Genomic DNA, 23,756 nt, shown 5'->3' with positions numbered 1-23,756 from the left:
TAATTGGTTCTCACAAATAATCCTTATGCCTTTAGCAGATCTTCAAGGGGCCTGTTTGATGACCATCAAAGTACTCAAACACCATGGCCATGTTCTTCCTATGTTAGTCTTGTACTCAGCATCGTGTAGTGAATTTTCTGTCCTCTTCCTCCTCAAGTATAAACTCTGCATGATCTATGAAGCCCTCCAACCTGGATGGAGAACAACCAATCCAAACTTATTTCCCTCTTTCCAACATGGTATGTGCACAGGCCCTCTGAAGATCCTGTGCTCGCTGCTACCCATAGGTCTGCTTTGATCCTCTCAGAGAACATGAGCTTTCTGACACTCTGCTCTTCCACTTTTCCCTGTACCTGAAAACTTAACTGCTTTTTCTTCTTCGTTTTTTACATTTTTTTGAGAGAGAGAGAGCGCGCGTAAGCAGGGGAGGGACAGAGAGAGAGGGAAACACAGAATCCAAAGCAGGCTCCGGGCTCTGAGCTGTCTGCACAGAGCCAAACTTGGTGCTAGAACCCATGAACCATGAGATCATGACCTGAGCCAAAGTCAGATGCTTAACTGACTGAGCCGCCCAGATGCCCAGAAAACTTACTGCTTCCAAGAGCCCATCTTTGGCTCTTACAGCTCACACTGTGATTTTCTTACTCTGAATTCCCACTTTTCATAGTTCCACATGCTTGGCATTTAATTGTTCTCTAGTTGCTTTATAGGCACTGAATACAAAATGTGACCTGTTAGTTTTGTTTCTGCAAAACTTCTGTAACTCATGGTAGAGATAAGGCCATAGACATCTTCTATACCTCTCTCAATTGCAGTGAAGAACCTATTCCAGTAATAGATACATAATAATTACTTAAGAAATAACTTGGTGGTGATTGCATTATTTCTTCCAATTTTGTCTCTTCTCAAATACAATTACCACCACCTTTCCATTTCTGTATTTGAAAAAAGTGCTTCACTTTGTTCACCAATTTTTTTTAATGTTTATTTATTTTTGAGAGAGAGAGAGAGAGAGAAACAGAGCATGAGTCGGGGAGGGGCAGAGAGAGAGGAAGACACAGAATCCGAAGCAGGCTTTAGGCTCCCAGCTGTCAGCACAGAGCCAGATGTAGGGCTCAAACTCACGAACTGTGAGATCATGACCCGAGCTGAAGTTAGACACTTAACCAACTGAGCCACCCAGGCACCCCTTGTTCACCAAATTTACTAATAATGTTTTTGTGGGTTTTTTTTAATCCTTTTGGATCACCACGATACTAACTGTTCCTCTCACACTTCTCCCTGGTCTCTTAGAAAGCATTCCTTCCTAGAAATACTTTCTCTTCTTCAACTTCTTACAGTAATTTCCCTTTCTTGCCACCCCAGCCAATCATCCTGTCTGGGATTGGTTCCTTTGTACCCATTCATTTTTAGATTGCTTTCTCATGTCAAAGTCCAGTATAGTTCTGGGGCACCTGGGTGGCTCAGTCAGTTAAGCGTCCAACTTCAGCTCAGGTCATGATCTCACAGTTTGTGAGTTTGAGTCCCACACAGGGCTCTCAGCTGTCAACACAGAGCCTGCTTAGGATCCTCTGTCCCTTTCTCTGCCCTTCCCCTGTTCATGCTATCTCTCTCTCTCTCTCTAAAAAATAAACATAAAAAAATCTTTTTAGTCCAGTATAGTTCTGTCACCTCCATGACTTGTTTAATTCTTTTAGGTCATCCTTGTGTTTGGCCTAGAACCAAAAAATAATCTTTTCCTTTTTGTTATCATATGATCTCCTTTAGATATGCAAAGCTAAAAATTTAGGGAAAGACCCAAATGTCATTAAACAGGTCTTAGAGCAGATCTTAGTTCAGACTTTTTTGGAGACTTTGATTGGACAAAAATCAGATAACATATCTTGAAATTGTGTGGTTTCCTGCTGGAAGATTCTCAGATTGACTTTTAATTTCAGTGGAATTTACAGCATGTAATCTACAAAATATTTCACTGCCGGGAGTTGTCTAAGAATCCATGATACTGGCCTTATTCAGTTAAAAAGTCCTATGTCAATGGGGTGCCTGGGTACCCCAGTAGGTTGAACATCTGACTCTTGACTTTGATTCAGGTCTCAGAGTTTGTGAGATTGAGCCCTGTGTCAGCCTCTGCATTGACAGGGCAGAGCCTGCTTGGGATTCTCTCCCTCTCTCTCTCTGCCCCTCCCCTGTTGTGTGCCCTCTCTCCCTCTCTCTCTGTCTCTCAAAATAAATAAACTTTTTTTTTTTTTTTTTTAATTTTAAGTCCCATGTCAGCTAGAAGAGCTTCCCGCACACTGTGGTTCAATGGATGGTTCAAATATTGGTTCTGGATTACAGAACCTCTTCACTTTGGTTTACTTTGGTTTGGTGCTAGAAGATGCTGAAAACTTTTCATTTATTCTCTGAAGAACTCACAGAACCATAGATCATAGCTGGGGCTGTGGCTTCTGACATAGGCTTTGGAAATGAACATGTCTTGCTAAGGGTCTGAAACTGAACTTCAAGTTCTTTCTGCTTAAGTGTTTGCATAGCATAGCTAAGAGCCAGTGAAAAAAGTGACAAAGCATCGCACACTGGCAGCACCTCTGCAAAATGATGTCCCCATTCACTACAATGATTTCAATAGATTGACTGTGAAATAGCTCCATAGGTAGGGTAAGGAAGGAAACTATTGTATGGGTGTATTATTGTTTAGGTTAATCCTCATGAAATCGTTGTCAGTTATTGTTGTTGTTTTTTTTCTTTACCCTACTGTTTGCCATGAGGAAAGGTTAAATAATTGGATATGTCCTGTTTCCTATTCCACTATAGTAAACTCTTTTGGCCAACCACAGATTCCCCAGCGGAGCAACAGTGCTCTTACCAGTAAAGAAGGGATGATGTGCTCTCCAAGCTCCCGCAAATCTCTGATTTCTCATATAAGAATATCTTAATTCTTATTTGAGTGATGATTTGTTTACTGATTATGTTGTCATGATTAGAACTGCTTGGTTAAATGGTAACTCTATTTTTAAATTTTCGAGGAACCTTAATTCTTATTTGAGTGATGATTTGTTTACTGATTATGTTGTCATGATTAGAACTGCTTGGTTAAATGGTAACTCTATTTTTAAATTTTCAAGGAACTGTTAGACTGGTTTTCAATATGGCCACACCATTTTAAGTTCTCACCAGCACTATATTAGGGTCCTGATATTTTCTTTCACATTCTTTCACATTCTTTCCATTCTTGCCATGGATGTGATAATTCTTTCACATTCTTGCCAACACTCATTTTTATCTGAAATTTTGATCATAGCCATCCTAATGGGTATTCAGTGATATCTCATTGTGGGTTTAATTTGTATTTACCTAATGGCTAATGATGTTAAGCAACTTTTCATGTACTTATTGGCCATTTATATACTTTCTTACAGAAATGTCTATTCAGTCCAGCTGTAAAATGAATGTCATGGGGTGTAATGTACAGCATGACAACCATAGTAAATAATATATTTCATGTCTGAAAGTTGCTAAGACAGTCAATCGTAAATGTTCTCTTCACAAGAAAAAATATCTGTAACTATGTATGGTGATGGATGTTACCTAGACTTATTGTGGTGATCATTTCACAATATGTGCAAATAACGAATCATGTTGTACACCTGAAATGAATATAATGTATGTCAGCTAAATCTCAATTTTAAAAAATGTCTATTCAGAACCTTTGCCCATTTTTAATTGGGGTGTCTTTTTGTTGTTGGGTTATTTATACACTCTAGATTCAAATATCTTATCAGAAGGTTGGCACATATTTTTTCCCATTCCGTGAGTTGTCTTTTTACTTTCTCAGTAGGGCCCTGTGATGCACAAAATTTTTCAGTTTTAATAAAGTCCAATTTATCTATTTTTCTTCGGTTGTTGGTGCTATAAATATAATATCTAAGGAAGACACTGCCAAGTCCTTAGTCATGTAGACTTGCTTCTGTGTTTTCTTCTAAGAGTTTTGTAAGTTTTAAGTTTTAAGCTTATTTTGATCAATTTTGAGTTAATTTTTATATGTAGTGCGAGATAAGTGTCCAAATTCATTCTTATATTTATGGATATCCAGTTGTCCCAGCATCATTTGTTGAAAAGACTATTCTTTCCACCATTTAATGACCTTGGTACCTTTTTGAAAATCAACTGATCGTAGACATACAGATTTATTTCTGGACTTTCCATTCTATTCCACAGATTTATACGTCTGTACTTATGTCAGTACCCCATTGTCTTGGCTACAGTTGCTTTGTAGTAAATTTTGAAATTGGAAAGTGAGGGACCACTATGTTCTTTTTCAAAATTATTTTAGTTATTTTGGGTCCCTTGAGTTCCCATCTGAATTTTAGGATGAGGTTGTCAGTTTCTACAAAGAAGCCAGCTGGGATTATGATGGAGATTGCATCGAATCTCTAGATCACTTTGAGGTATATTCCATCTTAACCATATTAAATCTTCTGATCAATGAATATGGGATGCTTTTCCATTTCTTAAGCCCTTCTTTAACTTCTTCCAACAGCACTTTATAGCTTTCAGAGTGTAAGTTTTGCAGTACTTTTATCGAATTTACTCCTAAATATTTTATTCTTTTTGATGCAAATGAAAATGGAATTTTCTTTGCTCCTTTTTCTGATTGTTTATTGGAAGTATATATAAATGGCAATTGATTTTTATATATTGGTCATGTATCTTGTATCATGCAACTTGGCTGAACTTGTTTATTAGTTTTAATAACTTTTTTTAATGTTTATTTATTTTTGAGAGAGAGAAAGAGCATGAGTGATGGGGGAGCAGAGAAAGGGAGACATAGAATCCAAAGCCGGCTCCAGGCTCCAAGCTGTCAGCACAGAGCCCAACACAGGGCTCAAACCCACGAACCATGAGATCATGACCTGAGCCGAAGTCAGACGCTTAACCAACTGAGCCACCCCAGCACCCCGGTTTTAATAACCTTTTAATAGAATCCTTAGGATTTTCTATATATAGTCCCTTTCATTTGTGATCTTATTGTAAGGAAGTAGACTTGTCATGTCATACACCCCTTGAAGCATGTGACAGTCATTTGCTGTAAGGTTTTGATGTCAAGATCTCTTGGAGTTCTGAATCAAAAGAATGTCTTTGGAAATACAGTGACCATTTACCTTTCAGCTGTGAAAAGTTAAAAAAAAAAAAAAAAAAAAAAAAAAAAAACCAAACTAGGCTGATCCGCCTGTGTAGACCTGCAGCCATACTGTGCCTGTCAAATCAAATAGCACATTCAATCTCTTATATATTTTGAAGACTCAGACACCCAGAAATGTTTCAGAACCTCTTTCTCACTCTAATTAAAATCTTACTGCTCTGTCAGTAGGAAAGAATGAGATCCGACATCCTGAAAACCATAAAAATATGTTTAAATTTTAGTGAGGCTTCCTGTCTCAAATTGATATACATGAAATCTTGTATAATAATGCATTGACATATACGTAGATTCCTTGTCTCATGAATGTTATCTGATTTGGAGCATGTTAACGATCACAGCCAAAGGATGACAATTGTTTTAAATAATTAATTAAAAGTTAAAAAGTTCAAAGCTTTATCTCAAGCCACATCATGTTTATCCTTCAGTCTAAAAACAAGTGAGAAATCTGAAAGGTGCTGATCGGGCTTTCCAGTCTCATTATCTCCAAATTAGAAATAATGCCTGCCTACCACTAGAAATGGAGTGAGGTGACGGTGGCAGCCTCGGAGGTTTGCTTGTCACTATTAACAGAAGGGTGGTCTCTGTGCAGGTGAAAGAGCGTATCTCAGGGGAATTGACGTGACTTTGAATGACCTTCAAATATCAGTCGTCAAGATTATTTAGCAGTGTGTTAGCTGTTCATCAAGCATATACAGCCAATGGATTTTGTGACCCAGAGAATAATGAGCATTAGTCTTCGATGCTTTGATCATGTCTATATAGACACAGGCAAAAAAGAGAGAGCAAGAATAAGAGAGTGAAAGAGGGCAAGAGAGAGACAGAGGAAGAAAAAGAAAAGAGAAACCTCCTTTGAAACTTAAAAATCCCAAACTTCAAAGCTAATAATTGTGCTAACTTACTCTCATCACCAGGAAACTTGCCGTAAGTGGTTTTATTAGATCAGTATTTAGAAGCTCATCCCATGTGGCTACTTCCAGCTCACACACTGTAGCTACTTTGCATACATTTATTACTTATTTTCACTTAAATAGCGAGGAAATATAGTCACATTGATAAATCTTAACCTTTCTTAAAGTGAAAGACAGAGAGTTCTGTTCTCAAATGAGTAAAGGGAATCATGATTTGTTTATAAGTACTTATTTTCAGACTGGACAGTTTACAATAAAAGGGTTATGAGCACAAATAAACAGGAAAAAAAAACCATTTATCACACTACCCAGCAAACATACCCAGTGAGGAAACTGATGAGATCTCAGCTTTGACTCTCTGTTGGCTTAGTCCAGGAGAGAATTGAGTATGACCTGCCCCTGCCAATTCCTTTTTCCTCCTTGGTATTCATAAGGAATTGTCAGCAAGAGGGAACACTCTTATCGTAGCTTTGCTCTAGGTCCGGCTCTTTAATAATTTTTCTGAGTTACTCCTGGGTATAAACTCTAGCTTTTGAATGATGTGGGTCATTTTAAACGTTTGATTTGTTTTCTTCATCGCTTGCCTTTTAGTCTTTGTCATTCTTTAGTCTGCCAAGAAGCCGCTTGTCCATTTAGCAATCAGAAGTGTGGGAAAAGAACACGCATGGTCCAATTTCCAGGGAGTCTTGTAGCAGTTAGTTGTCAAATGAAAGTATTTTATTTTCTCAATATTTCTGGTGGTGTTAATTCCCACAGTTAAGGTGAATTTAATTTGTGGGATGTCACCAGATATTAAAGTCTCACAAGCAGTATCTTCCAGTTTTTTCTAGGACATCCCTAGAAAGTTAAAATAACAGGAATAATTTAAGTTAACATTTAAGTTGAGATTTTGGAAAAATACGCATTAAGATACTGCATATGTGTTTTTCAAATGGATGTGTAAATTATACTATGTGTGAAACCCTCTGTTCTGCATCGTTATATCTTATGTGTTACTAATGTGAGCATATATGTATACACCTTAATGAATTCTTACTTATACTAACTTAAATGAACTTGTCATTTTATGGTAAGTAATGTATTGTTTTGTGTATGTAAAACATCTTGTATATTTCTTTCTTGATGTTTTATTTGCTCTCTTTCAAGAAAAATTAAATATTCTCTCATAGGAGGATAACATTTAGAAACACCTTCCAAATCTGTGCTCTAGTTACAAATTTGATAGTAAGCATCTTCTAGGTGTAGCTACTTTGATGAGGCTACTTCTAGAAGTGAGACAGTTGACTCATCCTCAACTTATACAAGTATGTTTGCCTTCCAGAAAGGCAACTATCCAGTAAATCTAAAGTACATTAAATGGCTCAGTTATAAGTATTGAGGTGTAGAAATAGAACACAATCCTGTCCTATGTTCATAAGATAGGCATTTTCTCTCACAAAATTCTGCTGTGATTCAGAAGGAAATTTTACTACCTACATCAGAGGCAAAAAGGTGCCTTTAGGATACCTTCGGGGTGGAAACTTCTACAACCTGACCAATTAAGTCATGTTGCAGAGAGAGAAACTAAGTAAAAGCACTGAGTTGCTTTGCTTGATTTCCCATGTTTGCTTTCTCTTTGTCTTGTTACCTTGGTTCTGGATTTGCCTTTACCTCTGAACTTCAGACTTTATGTATTGGTGCATCCTCTTATGATCATTCATTTTTGGACCAAGGCTGGAGTTACATTATTCTTACTGGTCCAGGCTTTATATCTGCCTCATTTCATTCCACTGTGTTATAGTTTAGAGCACATCATTTGACCTATAAATAATTCCTGACTATGGCTTTAAAAACTGAAAGTAGACAGTGGAGACATTGAACATCTTAACATCTTGACTTGCTTTCTCAGTGTAAAAGTGGTCAATGTTTAGCTTAGAATCTGCAGTTCTTTTTTCCTATGGGCTATGCTTTCTTTCTGTGGGAAAGCTCTGTGCCTACAATTTATTATTGAGGAGAAAGCCTGCTGCTTTTATCAGCTCTTTCTTGGTTTACTTTTTTTCAAAAAGATATTTTTAAAATGTTTATTTATTTATTTTTAGAGAGAGACAGAAGAGCACAAGCAGGGAGAGGGGGCGAGAGAGAGGAGAGGGAGAATCCCAAGCAGACTCCTTGCTGTCTAGCACAGAGCCCAACACGGAGCTCGATCCCATGAACTGTGAGATTGTGACCTGAGCTGAAATCAAGAGTCAGAAGTTTAAACAACTAAGCCACCCAGGTGCCACCAAAAGATATTTTTTTAAGAAATGAATTTGTGTGTTCAGCTTTTAAATACCATCTTAGACGCTTCATCAAGGCTCCCTGCTCTCCCCAGCCTCCTGTGCTCACTGGCAGTCTTTGATGCAACCCTGGGAGGCAATGAACCTCATGTGCCCTTTGCTTTGTACTCTAGTTTTTTGGCTCCTGCTTTGATGCTGTTTGGTTACCTGGTTTACTTTGCTTCTGTCTTAAATCAGGTTGACACATAGGCAACCAGAAACATAACACTAAGTTATACTTGCTGTGGATTTGCTGAGTTTGGAAAACAATGCTGTGAAACAGATCCATGGACTTAATTAGTATTCTCTGAGTAAAAGAAAGTTCTCCAATCAAATGGTTTACACATCATGACTTCCTTGTGGGGACTATCAATAAATACTATAATACTAAATGCTCTGATAAGTCTTGCATAGAAAAAACCTGTCATATGAATTGTATTTGTTTTCTAAATGCAGTTGTCCTTGCAACCTCTTTTCTGTAGAACACCTGCTCACATCTCAGGGGTCACCAGTTTTCGACACAAGACATTTTGGGAAATTATGTTCATTGAACGTGGACCATAAGTTAACAGCCTTTCTGATCCACATCTTCAACAATAAACTTTTAGGGATGCCTGAGTGGCTGAGTCGGTTAAGCGGCCAACTTCAGCTCAGGTCATGATCACATGGTTTGTGGGTTTGAGCCCCACATCAGGCTCTGTGCTGACAGCTCAGAACCTGGAGCCTACTTTGGATTCTGTGTCTCTCCCTCTCTCTGCCCCCTCCCTGCTTGTACTTGCTCTCTCTGTGTCTCTCTCTCAAAAAATAAATAAACATTAAAAAAATAAGCTTTTAAAAGGTTACTCCTGATTTAAACAACAGGTTACCTACACTTATATTATGTTGGAAATGTCAAAGGATTGTCTAATTAAAACTAGGCATATAGGAGCGCGTGGGTGGCTCAGTCAGTTCAAGTGTCTGACCTCAGCTTAGGTCATGATCTCATGGTCCATGAGTTCGAGCCCCGTGTCGGGCTCTGTGCTGTCAGCTTGGAGCCTGGAGCCTGCTTCAGATTCTGTGTCTCCCTCTCTCTCTGCCCCTTCCCTACTCAAGCTCTGTCTCTTCTGTCTCTCTTAAATAAACAAACATTGAAAAAAACTAAAAAAAAAAAACCCAAACAGGCATGTAGTGAATACAACAATACTTGACTGGAGTTATAGGTGTGTTAGGAATCAAAGACACTTAGTATTATGAAGTAGTTCAATTACTACTCTGCGTTCCCTTTGACTCACCTATTCTTTTTTTCTGGTTTGGGTTTCTATATAAAACTATTGCTAGGACATTCTGGAATATTTTTAAAAAGTATAAGATGTCCTGGCCCTAATATTTTGAGGTTGATACATAGGAAGGGAAAAGTTTGAATAAGTTAATTTTTCTCATTTTTGGTATAGACTGTTCATTCTAACAGCTTCAAGATACAGTAAGATAATTCTGTAGTGTGGATACTTTACTATATTATTAGATTTTTGAAGTGGGCAAAATAATGTTCATGTTAAACATGAACATGTTAACATGTTAACATAACATAACATAAACATGTTAAATCGTGATTTAGGAGGTCTTAAATATTTACTTTTTAGAAATGAGTTAAAATAAATATTTTTCTTTTCTTTTGCTCATCTTGAAATAAAACAATTTGCCATATATATATATATTTATAAATGAATTATTTTGATTGTCACTTTAAACTAAACTCAATGCTAGTTAACTATTTTTTTTTCAACTGAGTTAAATGAAACCTCATGGTGATATCTTTTTCGACATTTTTTTTTTGCAGTGTTGGAAAAATTCCTACATATAAAGGAAAATAGATGACTTTAGGTATTATAGAATTTAATCAAATCAGTAAAATAATTATTTTATGAGTATTGGATAGATGGATGGAAATTGTATCCTGCAAATGAATTAAATAATTGATATTGTGATATAATGTCAGATTTAACAAGAGTTTCTATACGAAAAGTTCTATAAGGGTAGGTCTTTATTAATTTAATAATAATAAGGGAATTCTCTTTGTAACCTACCAGCATCTTCTGAAACCTTTCTTTCTTTTATTACCCCAGACATGTTTGCGGTTTAAAACAGGGAAACCAGTTACCCATGAAATCGTGCTGTTATTTTTTTTTCATTAGCCGTTTGGTCTGGCCATTTTTGGAGAAGTTGATTTCCCCCAACATATAGACTAACATTGCTGCTTGGAGTAGCAGAGTTTTACTCAATCAGTTACATTTCTTTGCCCTGCTCTGGTTGGCTGATCACTCTTATTACTTTAAAAGAACAGTAAATTTTGCCTCCAAGTCGAAGTATGTCAGGACGTAGGAAACTAAGGCAATAGAGTGATATTCCAGCTGTAATAACAAATGCAAGTGTTCTACCTTGGAGGAAAACGAATTGGCATGCAGCCCATGTTCACACTTGCATTCCTTTGAAGTGAATGAGGCCACTGGAGGACACAGACACGGTCTGTCTGCCTTTCCCTGTGTTGCTTTAAGCCAAATCCATAGGTGAGATGAATCAGCTGTTCTGGACAGCAGCTATACCCAAAGGTCTGCTTCAGTGAGCTGTTTTTAATGTGCTGCTTGGGAAGGATGGAAGAAAAATAGCACCTTGTTTCTTAGCAAGAACTTGAAATTCGTTCACTTAACAAGCATCATTGATACATGCTACGTAACTGGTACTGTGACTCTTATGCTTTTACAGCTTGTTAGGGAGGAAGGTGGTGCAGGAATGGGGAGGAGGAACTTATGTTGCTGTAGTGTATTTTTGGATTTGAGATTACTGACCTTGCCAGCCTAGACAATTAAGGACAAAAACCTATTCTCACGTCTACCTTACTCTTTTCAGTCAGGTAAAAGTCATTTTCTCTCTCTTCTTCAAATAGCTCTTGTAGGGATTTGGCCTAGTTTCCTCAGCAGCAATTTTAGATTTAGAGTGACAAAAATTGATATGTGTGATTTGGCCATTTTTCCCGCGACTAATTTTTCTTGTTTTAGAACGCTATCGCACACTCAGAGAGAGTAATGGCTCTATTCATTTTTAACAAATGCTTGTTACGTCTGGATTTAGTCAGGTGAGGATCCGAATCATGAGAGCTCTAGAGTCCCCGTTGTCTAATATATCACAGAATCAGAAACAGGACCCGCGTCTGCTGCAGTGATGGACTATCGATATTTTAGCTTCTTCCTCTCTGCCACATTTTATATTCCTCCTGCCTGATGGATTAGCTTAGGTATTCTCTACTTCTGCCTCTGTCTTTGAGCCATTTGTACTCAACTGTGAAAAGCATCATTTGATTTGCACTGAATTTATTTCAGCCAATTGTTTTGTTAGCTGTCCAAGTACCAATTTAACAAACTCTCTGACGTTTCCGGAATATTTTATTGTGACATGTTAAATTATAATGAACATATTCTCTGCCAATTGGGCCTGGTGATGAACAAAGTAAATGTTCAGCCTTTCTTTGTTAATCAATAAACAAATGTAGGAGTTTCTCAACCCTAGTTAGCACCCCTGCTAGCATGTGTAGTTATCTTTGTGAGAACTGGAAAAAGGACAGACAGATTGCAAGAGGTATTCACCATGGACAGAGTAAGTAGAAAAGAAAAAGGTGCCCCTTCCTTCAGGGGACTTTGGTCACTTTGACCAGTTGAGTGGAAGCTGATGTTGGCCTCCATTCACTCTGAGCCCCGGCTGACATAACAATCACACAGCCCCAGCAGGCCTCACATATAACAGCATTCCATCTTGCTTCTGTCTCTTCCTACCTTCAAACCTTGTAGTTTTTATTGTTTTGTTGTTTAATTTGATAGGAGTGAATCCATTTTGATGGTAGAGATATGTGAGAAGGAGGGTCTGAGAACTACTGTTTGCTTTCAGGTTGACCAAAGTGAAATAACCTTGGTGACATTTCAATACAGTTTCCCTTTCCAGCATGCATTGTTAAGTACATTGCAGGCTTTTTCACTGAAGAGAAAACTCATTTTCCAGATAGTAATCCAAAGAATCCATTGGAAAGGTCTGTTCATTTTAAAGAATTTATCATAACTTATTATCAAATGATTGCTTCTGTATATCCGTAGGCCATAAAAGCAGTCATCTGATAATAAAGTTAATATATATGAACTTTTCTGGTATGTGTTATTTCTTATTATACATGAATAGTACCGAAATTGGGTAATTGTTATGTTTACTGCTTTAAAGTATCAGCAGCTGCCAGTTTACCATGAAAAAAGTATTATATCCTTCTACCTCGCCCCACCCACCCATAAACTGGAAAGGAATGAATCGTAAAACTTAGAGTTTTGTTTTGTTTTGTTTTTACTCTCTTCTTATTCCAGGTGACGTGTTCCATATCACTGCTCCCAATAAATTTACCTTTGAGGAGGCTGAAGAAGAGTGTGAAAACCAGGATGCCCGGCTGGCGACAGTGGGGGAACTCCAAGCGGCTTGGAGGAATGGCTTTGACCAGTGCGATTATGGGTGGCTGTCGGATGCCAGCGTTCGCCATCCTGTGACTGTGGCCAGGGCCCAGTGTGGAGGTGGTTTACTTGGGGTGAGAACCCTGTATCGTTTTGAGAACCAGACAGGCTTCCCTCCCCCTGATAGCAGATTTGATGCCTACTGCTTTAAACGTAAGTGTTTGCTACCTTTTTAAAAATTACAGATTTTTAAAACATACTTCGAAGACATGCATTGGTGTTCAACTGATGGGAATGGATCCCATGTCTTGCCGTGTGTGCACAGAATGGAAACAGTTCAATGACTTCTGAAGGCAAATAAATGGAACAGCAGCAATATGGTTAAACCAGGAGGAAGTTTGACAAATGCTATTTTTGAAGTGATAAGGAAATGTCGAGTTAAGGTCTTAACAGTGCTTCCATTGCACCTAGAACCACAGAACACATTTCCGATTAGTTTTTTTTTTTTTTTTTTTAACATCAATTGCAGTCCTTAAGTGTAATTAGAATGTTGGTGCTATAATGTTGAGGCCAACTATAGCTGAGTTGAATTCTTGAATTCTGCTTCTTTTGTCTTTGGTATGTCTTTCTTTGAAATGGCGGAGAATTCAAATTTCAGTAATTGCAGGTGAGTACTTGGAACCGAGATGGATAATCATAATGCTCAATTAATTCCTAACAAGGAACCATGCTGTAAATAAAAATCTCCATTTATCTTATTTTATTTCAGGTCATGGAAATACGTGCCTTCTCATCATTAATTCTGTAGTACATATTGAAGTGCAGTATATGTTGTTTGCAAGGTGTAACATAGTCTACTTTCAGTTTGGTTTGCTACTTAAAACTGATCTTAAGTAACATTTATCCATACATGATTTACTTATTTAAAATTATCAGATGTCCTTAAGTTATTTTAGCAGTCGTAGCCACACAGTATGCTTGTAGAATTTGCTTGGTCAAACAAGCAAGTAATCTAGAGTCTCGCTGTGACTTTTACTGGTCTGTATTGTGATAGCAAAACAAAAATTTCCTAGAATTTGGGGGAGTATATTCAAAGTAGAGCCATGTCATATTGAAATATAGTGAAAGGTTTTTACTAAGTTTCCAATATATCTTGTTTTAGCTATGTGTAACTGAAATGAGTAGAAAATACACTAGCTTATTATGTAATTGGTTTCTAAAGTGAAACACACAGGCATTCTTTGTCAACCAAAAAGTCATGCTAGGATGTCTGAGTATTCCACAGAATAGACATTAGTGCAATGGAAAGGCACTGACATGTTGCTGCCTCCCTGCTAAGGGGCCTTTGCCCACATCTCCTCCCATTGACTCAACCCTCTGAGTGTGAAAGCCATGTTTTGTGTTTTGGCACGGTACAAGCTGGCTATACAAAGCCATTGAAAATACTAACTTTTGTTCCTAGACTGAAACAATAGAAAAGGTCTTCCTTAGTTATTTTTGGGGGGGCGGGGGGAGGAATTAAAACAATAATAAGGAAAGCCTATCTCTAAAAGTAGAAAGATATACATTTTTTTAAGCCACGATCTGCTAACAGTGACTTTCAAGTAGTTCAAGCTCTCAAATCAGTTTTACATTAAGTGACTATGATTAAGAACTAAAATCGGATTGCTGTTGGGATGTTTAATTAGGGAAGAAGTGGAATTATCCAACCTGACTATCTTGTTAGATTGCATTTTCTCATGTTTTATATAAAACTGGCAAGAGAAAACTTTTAAACAACCTTTTTTTTTTTTTCACCCCTAGGGTAAAACTTAAACCAAAGGCTGTCTGTAGCCACAAAGAATTCATCCTGATGTGTTTTAAATTATTTATTTAAATGAGGAATTCACATGAATGTATGAAATAAGATATTTCTATTCAAATACAATAATTACCTACTAAAAATCTACATAAAATCTGAGAAAAGTTTGAAAATTCAGGTCTAGTTTCCTTTTTTTTCCCCTCTAATTCATTTGAATTCATATAACTTGGAAATATATAACTTCCAAATATCATGATTCAAATTTTGGGGTTTTTTTTCCAAACCAAAGGGTAATCTCATCTAATACAAATCTGATCTAAGGGTTAGAGTCTTGTTTATTTCTTTCCTAAAACCTACTATATTCAAAATTGATTGGGCATATACAAAATTTAGAAAGCTTAGTCATAACATAAAAATCTTTCTTAGTCTTTCTTAAACTACATGCAGTGCCAACTGCTTCCCCAAATTGCTAAATCTTTTTTCAAGGATTCTTTTAATGTATATATTTTAAACAATGTAAAAAATACTCTCAAAATGACTTGACTGCTGTTCACTTTTCCCACACAGTTGAGGTGTGACTAAGTTTTTAGGGTAAAGTTTATAAGAGTTGTGACCTTAGCAACAGTTCCAAAAGTGATTCCAGAGATGTATAGCTGTTTGGTCAAGCAGGGGAATTTAGAAGTATAACCATATTTTTCTTGTTTGCTTTTTACCAAATGTAGATGGTGTTTTTAAGTCACTTCCTGGTGAATGAGCAATTCTAAAACCTCACTTATAATTCTATTTTCCTTTGAACATTTCTGAATAGAAATTTAACAATGGCTGATGACAAACATAATTAGAATCTGTTCATGTCAAGTTGATTTTAAAAAACCAGGAAATTAATACATTTGTGAAATAAAATTTTCCTGTGTTATTTCCCTGTGACAATTAAACTAAATTGTGCACTTTTGATTTTTTCCAAGGTTGGAGACTTAGGACTTTGAAAAATCACCCATACATCCCCAAATTTGAGTGAATCAAAGCCATTCAAGACTCATGATAATCTCTCATGTAATATCATTAATGATCTCCAAGCCAGGGAGATACAGCACGTTTCCCAGAAAAACCATTCTAATATCCCATTACTATCATTCTCAGATAATTTTTCTAATTATTTAAATTCATTGCATTAGACGTTGAGCCCTTTTTTCCTTTTTAACTTGGAGACCAAAATCTAAATAACAGCCATATCTATTATTGAACACAATTGTTCATTTGTCCCTAGGCATCTTCCTCAACTGAAACAATGTCCTTGTTTTGAAATGTTAATTTCTAAGCCCCTGGATCATCTATGTGATCTTGCTTTGAACCTTCATTATTTTTTATATCCCTCTGATTAAGCTAGGGAGCTAGAAATTATGGTTTAGAGAAGGTGAAATAAATTCTCACCACTTCATATGCTACATTTTCACCTATTTGTTCACTTTTAAAAGTACCCTACCCTTCTAACCTTTCGGGTGCTTCTTATTCTCTTCATGCCCTCGATCATAATCTGATCATAGGCACCCAACTAATCTTTCCCTAAATGGTATTTTAAATATGTTTTCTGTTTATTGAACTTCAATCTGTTAGCATTCAATCACTCACTCATAAAACTTTTTAAAAATAGTTTGAATTCTAATACCACTCTTCCAACCTTTACGCTTTATTTAACAATGAACTCAGAATCAACTTATTGAATATCCACTCTATTTGTGAATTCTCATGTTTACAGTTATTCACGTATAAGACATTTTCATATAGAAGAACTAATTTGAAATTAATAATTTTCATATAATGTATGCATCCTGGGTGTGTGTTAAATTGACTATCGTGCTGCTAATAGGGACTTTATGTTTTATTGGGAAAATCTGCCTCGTGTCTTATAACAGAAGCACAAAGAAGATAGTCCATAGGACATAAAATATATAAGTACAGTGATCCAAAACATCTGTATGGCAGACAGCTGCAAAGGTTGGAAGGGAGCTTTGTGGGAAAAGAAGTATGCTGATTTCTGTTGGCTTTCTCATTAATGAAGTTGAAAGGACACTGGTAGTTTTCCAGTTCAGAGATCTCTCCATGTGAATTCTTCTGGGAGGACACTTTTGGAATAATTTGGAGTTGCATTTTCACCTTTATGATAGTCATCATTAATATAGCAGCCTTTATTCTTAAGATACCTCTTTGTAGATATTTGTGGTTTTTGAAATTATTTCCTCTTCTTGAAATGGTTGAAGCAAATGGCACAGATAATCAGATATTCTGAGTTAGGATGGAAATCAGCTGTTAAACTGACGAAAAAGCCACCCAACCCCAAAGGAAGTCTGAGGTTTTCCATTCCAAATAGTAGAATTAATTAAATTATAAGCAGACTTTTAAACAGAGCTCTAAAATTATTGAAATCCCTTGTTTGTGAAAACAAAGTCACAGAAATCCTGGCTTTGTAAGGGAGATTCTCTGAGATGTAGTGCCGTTGCTTTCCCATGCTCCAGGGCTAGAGGAAGGCAACACCAAATGGTACAGTAATAATCGACAGTGATGTACAGTTTCATCTTTAAAATATGAGTCCTTCATTTTTAGAACACTATAGAAGCATTTTCATAGCATCATAGAAAGTTGCTAGCACGGAACTTGGATTGAGACATAGGACAACCTGATCCACAGGACTTCTGTTTGACCCTAATGCCATATCATCGCCTTTTAAGTTAATTTCATCAACCACGAAAATACTCTGAGAAAAGCAAAATCAGCTCTCTTGCTGTCATTAACAATAATGCGATTAATTTTTCTCTAATAAGCAGTGTCATAAGTGTTTATGTTATGTTTCCATGGGAACTTTTTCTGCATGTATATTTTACTGTTTCCCAAAAGAAAGCTGTTATAAGACAAACATGATATTTGGCAGTAAAATGAGGTAACAGTTATGGAATTTCAGAGGATAGAGAATTGAATTAGAAGAAAAAGAGTCAACCACACTTTGGCTCCTTTAGTTGTTCATGTCAATCAAAACAGACCAAAGCCTCTTCCAGGAAATGAATATAGAAAAGGCTTTTCTTTACAGAGAGAGAGAGAGAGAGAGAGAGAGAGAGAGATTATTTAGTATGTTTTTGTTTAGTTTTGTTCCAACACAAAAGGGTAAATAGTGACAGACTTCGAGGAATATTTAAATGTTACCATACTGTAAATGACCAGCAAGTTTTCATTATAAAATTGGTGGATGTGAGCTTTAGAATGGTCTGCAGAATGACCACAGCTAATAACAGCTCATAGCAAACAAAAATAAAGAACATGTTATAACTCAAGTCTGATTTACAACAAAGTCACATCAGTCTATCTTCAAATTTTCTAATAGACTTTAGTTTTTAGAGTACTTTTAGTTTTTAGTTTTTAGGTTCACAGTGAAAGTCAGTGGAAAGTGCAGAGGTTTCCTATTTACCTCCTGCCCCCTCTGGTGCGTAGCCTCCCCCATTGTCAGCATCCCACACCAGAGTGGTACATTTGTTACAATTGATGAATGCATGTGGACTTATCATAATCAAAGTTCATAGTTTACATAAAGGCTCATCTTTTATGTTGTACATTCTGTGGGCTTGGACAAATATGTGATGACATATATTTACAATTCTAGTATCATACACAGCAGTTTCAGTGTCCAAAGATCATTAAATTTTGACAGAGTAGATGGAGTTCAAAGATATCCACTTTGGTTTTCCCTTTGGAAAACTCCTGTTTGGGGATTATTGAGAGTGAAACACAAGGTATTACAAATACTACAGATATTACAACTCTTATCAGGGAGATAGGTAATATGCATACAACTATTTTAAATCATACAGGATGTGGCGAAATAGTGACTGCGTGTTTCCTTAGAACAGTTCCTTCTGAATTTAGTGGTGACTACTTTTTCATTTTTGAAAATCCGATTTTTTTTAAGAAACAAAAATCTTTGTGTACTAAGCCGCTGCATTTTCCCTATGTTGAAAAGGAATCTCGTCTATAACACCGTCACTTTTACACACATTTTACATTTCTTTAAACAGGACAGGCCATTCTTTGTAAATCTGGAGTTATTATAATGTAGCATTTTATGATGACATGTTACTTTTTATTGCCTGAGACCGTTCTTTCTGATGCTCGGAGTTGTTTCCAGTGATTTGTAATTACAAACCTAAAATATATCATGTGGGTACTTCACTTCCTGGTCTATGTTCGTATTTCATGCTAAAGTAAGCCTGGAACCAAGACCCTTAAGAGTTGCAAACATAGTGTGTGGAACGTAGAACAAAACACACAAGTATCAAAAATGCCAAGCAGCCTCTGCCAGAAACATCTTATTGTTTATTAGAAACAAGGCTGCACTGCAGAGTGGAAAGGAAGATGAAGACAAATGTCTCAACACCTGGAATCAAGTGAAGAGTGGTATTAAAATGTTTAATATCCTGTTTTTATGAAACCCCCCACATTATGAACGATGTAATAGTTTACATGTATCTTGGGTACATTTGATGTGGCTTTTTTGTTGTTTTGCAATCTGAGGCACTCCCTCTCCCCTGAGACACAGTGCAGCTTGAAAAGGAGGGAGAAAGATAGAGGCAGAGTACACAGGAACCCTTCAGAAGAGTAGTATTACCAAGTTTTCCTACTAGGCTTTGATTTGCTGCTGTAGTTTCTGATAAGTAACCTATCCACTGTTTCCAAACTCTACATTCATATTTTTTTGGACTTCTCTTTATCTTAAAATACATAATATTCATTTTCCCTAACCAAAAACAGTCATTCATACTTATGGGTAAAAGCAGTGATAACCCTTACGATATGAAACAAGTGATCAGTTTGTGACTATAAAATGTTCAATTGTCTGAGTTAATTTAATTATAGTTTCTAGATTCCCTTCATCACAAACGCTTTTGGGTCACCCCAAAGTACACAGCAGCACTTGACAAACACTGGACGTACAACTTTTTATTAGTGACTTGTCTAATCAACTCTTTGAAATTATTTTTCTAGCTAAACAGAATATATCAGAGGCTACAACCATCGAACTGAATATCCTTGCAGAAACTGCATCATCCAGTTTTTCTGAAGAACTACAAATGGTACCTGACAGAACAACACCAGTCATCCCTTTAATCACTGACTTACCTATAATTACAACAAAGTTCCCTCCTGTGGGAAATATAGTCAGTTTTGAACAGAAAACCACAGTTCAGTCTCAAGCTGTCACACACAGAGTAGCCACTGAATCATCCACACCTGCTGGGAGTACCAGAAAGCCTTGGGATTTGGACTACTCACCTTCTGCATCAGGACCACTTGGAGAGCCAGACATATCTGAAATTAGGGAAGAAGCACCCCAAAGTACAACCGTCATCCCCCGTCCTGCTCCTGATTCATGGGATGGTGTCAGGGAAGACATACAAACACGAGAATCAGTTACCCAAATTGAACAAATAGAAGTGGGTCCCTTGGTAACATCTATGGAAATCTCAAAGCACATTCCTTCCAAGGAATTGTCTGCAACTGAAACACCATTTGTATCTACAACAATGACGTTGGAATCCAAAACTGAAAAGAAAACAGTAAGCGCTATTTCTGAATCTGTGACCACAAGCCACTATGGATTCACCGTGGGAGAAGATGACAGGGAAGACAGAACATTTGCAGTTAGATCTGGTCAGAGCACCTTGGTCTTGAGCCAAATACCTGAAGTTGTTACAGTGTCAAAGACATCAGAAGACACCACCTCCACTCAACTAGAGGACAGGGAGTCAGTCTCAGCCTCAACAATTATTTCACCTGTAACTCTGCCTGACAGTAATGAATCATCTACAGACAAATGGGAAGAGAAACAAACTAATGGAAGGATAACTGAAGATTTTTTTGGCCAGTATGTGTCTACTACACCTTTCCCATCACAGCATCATACAGAAGTAGAATTGTTTCCTTATTCTGGTGATAAAAGATTAGTCGAGGGAATATCCACAGTTATTTACCCCTCTCCACAAACAGAAATGGCACAAGGAAGAGAAAGAACAGGAACACTAAGTCCAGAGTTGAAAACAGATACTTACACTGATGATGAGATACAGGAAAAGATTACAAAAGATCCATTTGTAGGAAAAATAGAGGAAGACGACTTCTCTGGAATGCAGTTCTCGACCACTTCCTCAGAGCAAGTTCATCTTACAGAGTATTCAGTGGAAATGACCAAACCTTTTTATTCTCCAGCACTGACAACAACAAAGCCCCCAGAAGCAAGAGATGTGGAGGAAGACTTTATGACAACACCAGTTGAATTAGAAACAGATGGCTATCAAGAAACTACAAAGTATGATGAGGGTATTACGACAACACATTTGAGCCACAGCACTTTAAATGTGGAGGTGGTCACTATATCAAAATGGGCATGGGATGAAGATAATACAACATTGAAGCCTTTAGAGTTCACAGAACATGCAGGCCCTCCAAGATTCCCCCCTGCCTTACTCACTACTACAGAAGTGAGTGGAAATGATAAAGAAATCCCAAGTTTCACTGAAGATGGAGGAGATGAATTTACTCTTTTTCCAGATAGTACTCAAAAGCCATTAGAGGAGTTAACTGAGGAAGATACAACAGGCCACGGAAAATTCACAGTTGGATTTCAGCCAAGTATGTTAACTAGTATTGCAGAAAAGCCAACTTTGAGAGATTCTACAATCAAAGAAAGAGTTCCACTTGTCACAAGCATGGAAGGCCAAGTTGTTTATGCAACTACAGAAGGAAGTGCTTTGGATGAAGGAGAATATAGGGATGTCTCTAAGCCAGTATCTACTGTCCCCCAATTTGCCCAGACTTCGGAAGTAGAAGGATTGGCATTTGTTAATTATAGTAGCACCCAAGAATCTACTACTTATGTAGACACTTCCCATACCATTCCTCTTTCTGTAATTCCCAAGACAGAATGGGGAGTGTTGGTACCTTCTGTTCCCTCAGAAGGTGAAGTTCTGGGTGCACCCTCTCAAGACATACATGTCATTGATCAGACTCATCTTGAATCAACTCCTTCTCCTGAGAGTCTAAGAACAACAACAAAAATCATGCAGGGAACAATTCAAGAAGAATTCCCTTGGGAAGAACAGACTTCAGAGAAACCAGTTCCTACTCTCAGTTCTGCAGTTGACACAGCCAAGGAGGCAGCAACACCTTTAGATGAACAAGAGAGTGATGGGTCAGCATACACAGTCTCTGAAGACAGATTGGTGACAGGTTCTGAGAGAGTCCCAGTTTTAGAAACAACTCCAGTTGGAAAAATTGAGCATAGTATGTCTTATCCACCTGGTGCTGTCACCGAGCACAAAGCAAAAACTGATGAAGCAGTAACACTAATGCCAAGCATAGGGTCAGAGGTGTCTTTAAGTCCAGAGCCTGAACGAAAGTATGAAACAGAAAGTACTAGTCCAGGGGGATTTGTATCACCTTTCGGCACCCATGTTACCCAGCTTATAGAGGAAACCACTACCGAGAAAAGAGAGAAAACATCTCTAGATTATATGGATTTAGGCTCAGGATTATTTGAAAAGCCCAAAGCCACAGAAATACCCAAATTTTCAACAATTAAAGCCACTGTTCCAAGTGATATCACTGCCACCTTCAGTTCAGTAGAAAGACTCCACACGACTTCATCCAAGCCATCTCCAGCACCCACTGAGAAACCGCCTCTCATTGACAGGGAGCCCGGAGAAGAAACAACCAGAGACATGGTAATCATTGGAGAATCAACATCTCGTGTTCCTCCCACTACACTCGAGGATGTTGTAGTGAAGGAAACAGAAACTGATATTGATAGAGAGTATTTCACAACTTCAAGTACTCCATCTGCTACACAGCCAACAAGACCACCCACTGTGGAAGGCAAAGAGGCCTTCAGACCTCAGGCGCTTTCCACTCCAGAACCCCCAGCAGGGACAAAATTCCATCCTGACATAAATGTTTATATTATTGAGGTCAGAGAAAACAAGACAGGTAAGTCTTTGCTTTCTAGACATACCAGTCAAGGCAATCTGCATTTTATCTTGAAAATTACTTTTGGAAAAAAAAAAATCAACATACCAAATGCTGCCATTAGAAGATAACTGGAGTGTGAAAATTTCTGTATTTTAGCTGCATATATTTGTACAAGAATTGGAAGAATATGTTATTTGGAAGAATGTTAGATACAAGTGTGTTTTTTAAAGTTCTAAGAAGCCCTGCTTTGTCATCTAATATAACCAATCATCACTGTTACATCACTTCAGAACATGCAGAACAAAATGTTTTAATTTCAGTGTCTTTCCATGCATTACTACTCAAGTGTAGTACTAGACTGTGTTAACATTCCATTGGTCTTTAACTATTAACCTTCAGCACTTACATTGTGGACAGCTAAAACTGTATTGGCACATGTCTAAGGCTGATAGAAAGATGTCTACAGGTTTGCTTTGCGTTTTCTCTCCCAGGATTTTGTAGGTTTGTTGTACAGCTTGTGGGGTGGGTAACAGGTCTGTAGTTTAAATGTTATTTTATGAAAGTTCAACATACTGTTAAGCTGTTGTCTCTTGGGTATTTTAATAAGGCTCTGAATATTTACAACAAATACAATCTAGCTCAGTTCTAGGAAATGCTATAATTCATTGTGTCACATATAATTTCAGATATGGATATGTCAGCATTACTTCTGCTCCTTAAAAAACAGGCTGTAATGTTACTTATTTTATGATATCATTGTTTTATCTCTAGGAATTTTTATGATGCCTTCTATTCTGCTCAAATATTTTATTTATCTCTCCAGCAAAATTCCTAAAAACAGTTTCTTTACATCGAATAATACTTGCCATTTTCATTATCAAATGCAACTTATTCCTTCCTAAAGGTCAGACCACACCATCTTTTGAATTTGGTAAGCTGAGCTGAGAACACATAGTGCATACAGTTTAATAGATCAATTCAGGTTTGTATCTTTTTAATTTAGAAGTTAAGATCACTGATTTTAGTTAAATTGCTATATACTAGTTTAAATATGTGATTTGAAAGAATAGTGATTTTTCCTTTACCGGG

At 37.2% G+C, this 23,756-nt stretch overlaps 1 protein-coding gene across 4 annotated transcripts in view; it reads left to right on the top strand.

Annotated features, from left to right (window-relative positions):
- The window catches only part of VCAN (versican), a 110,159-nt gene that overhangs the window by 26,388 nt on the left and 60,015 nt on the right, over positions 1-23,756 (top strand). For 2 of the 4 annotated variants that reach the window (XM_019462843.2, XM_019462845.2), the window contains exons 6-7: positions 12,779-13,072; positions 19,689-22,685. In XM_019462843.2, coding sequence (XP_019318388.2) covers positions 12,779-13,072; positions 19,689-22,685 — 3,291 coding nt within the window. The remainder of the gene's footprint in view (positions 1-12,778; positions 13,073-19,688; positions 22,686-23,756) is intronic. The other 2 variants (XM_019462844.2, XM_019462846.2) reach the window with 1 other exon arrangement.

The sequence above is a fragment of the Panthera pardus genome, unplaced genomic scaffold (assembly GCF_024362965.1).
Source record: "Panthera pardus isolate Hobbes unplaced genomic scaffold, ASM2436296v1 HiC_scaffold_2, whole genome shotgun sequence".
NCBI classification, from domain to species: Eukaryota; Metazoa; Chordata; class Mammalia; order Carnivora; family Felidae; genus Panthera; species Panthera pardus.
The sequence above is the reverse complement of the archived record's forward strand: the minus strand, read 5'-3'. Positions and strand labels throughout refer to the sequence as shown.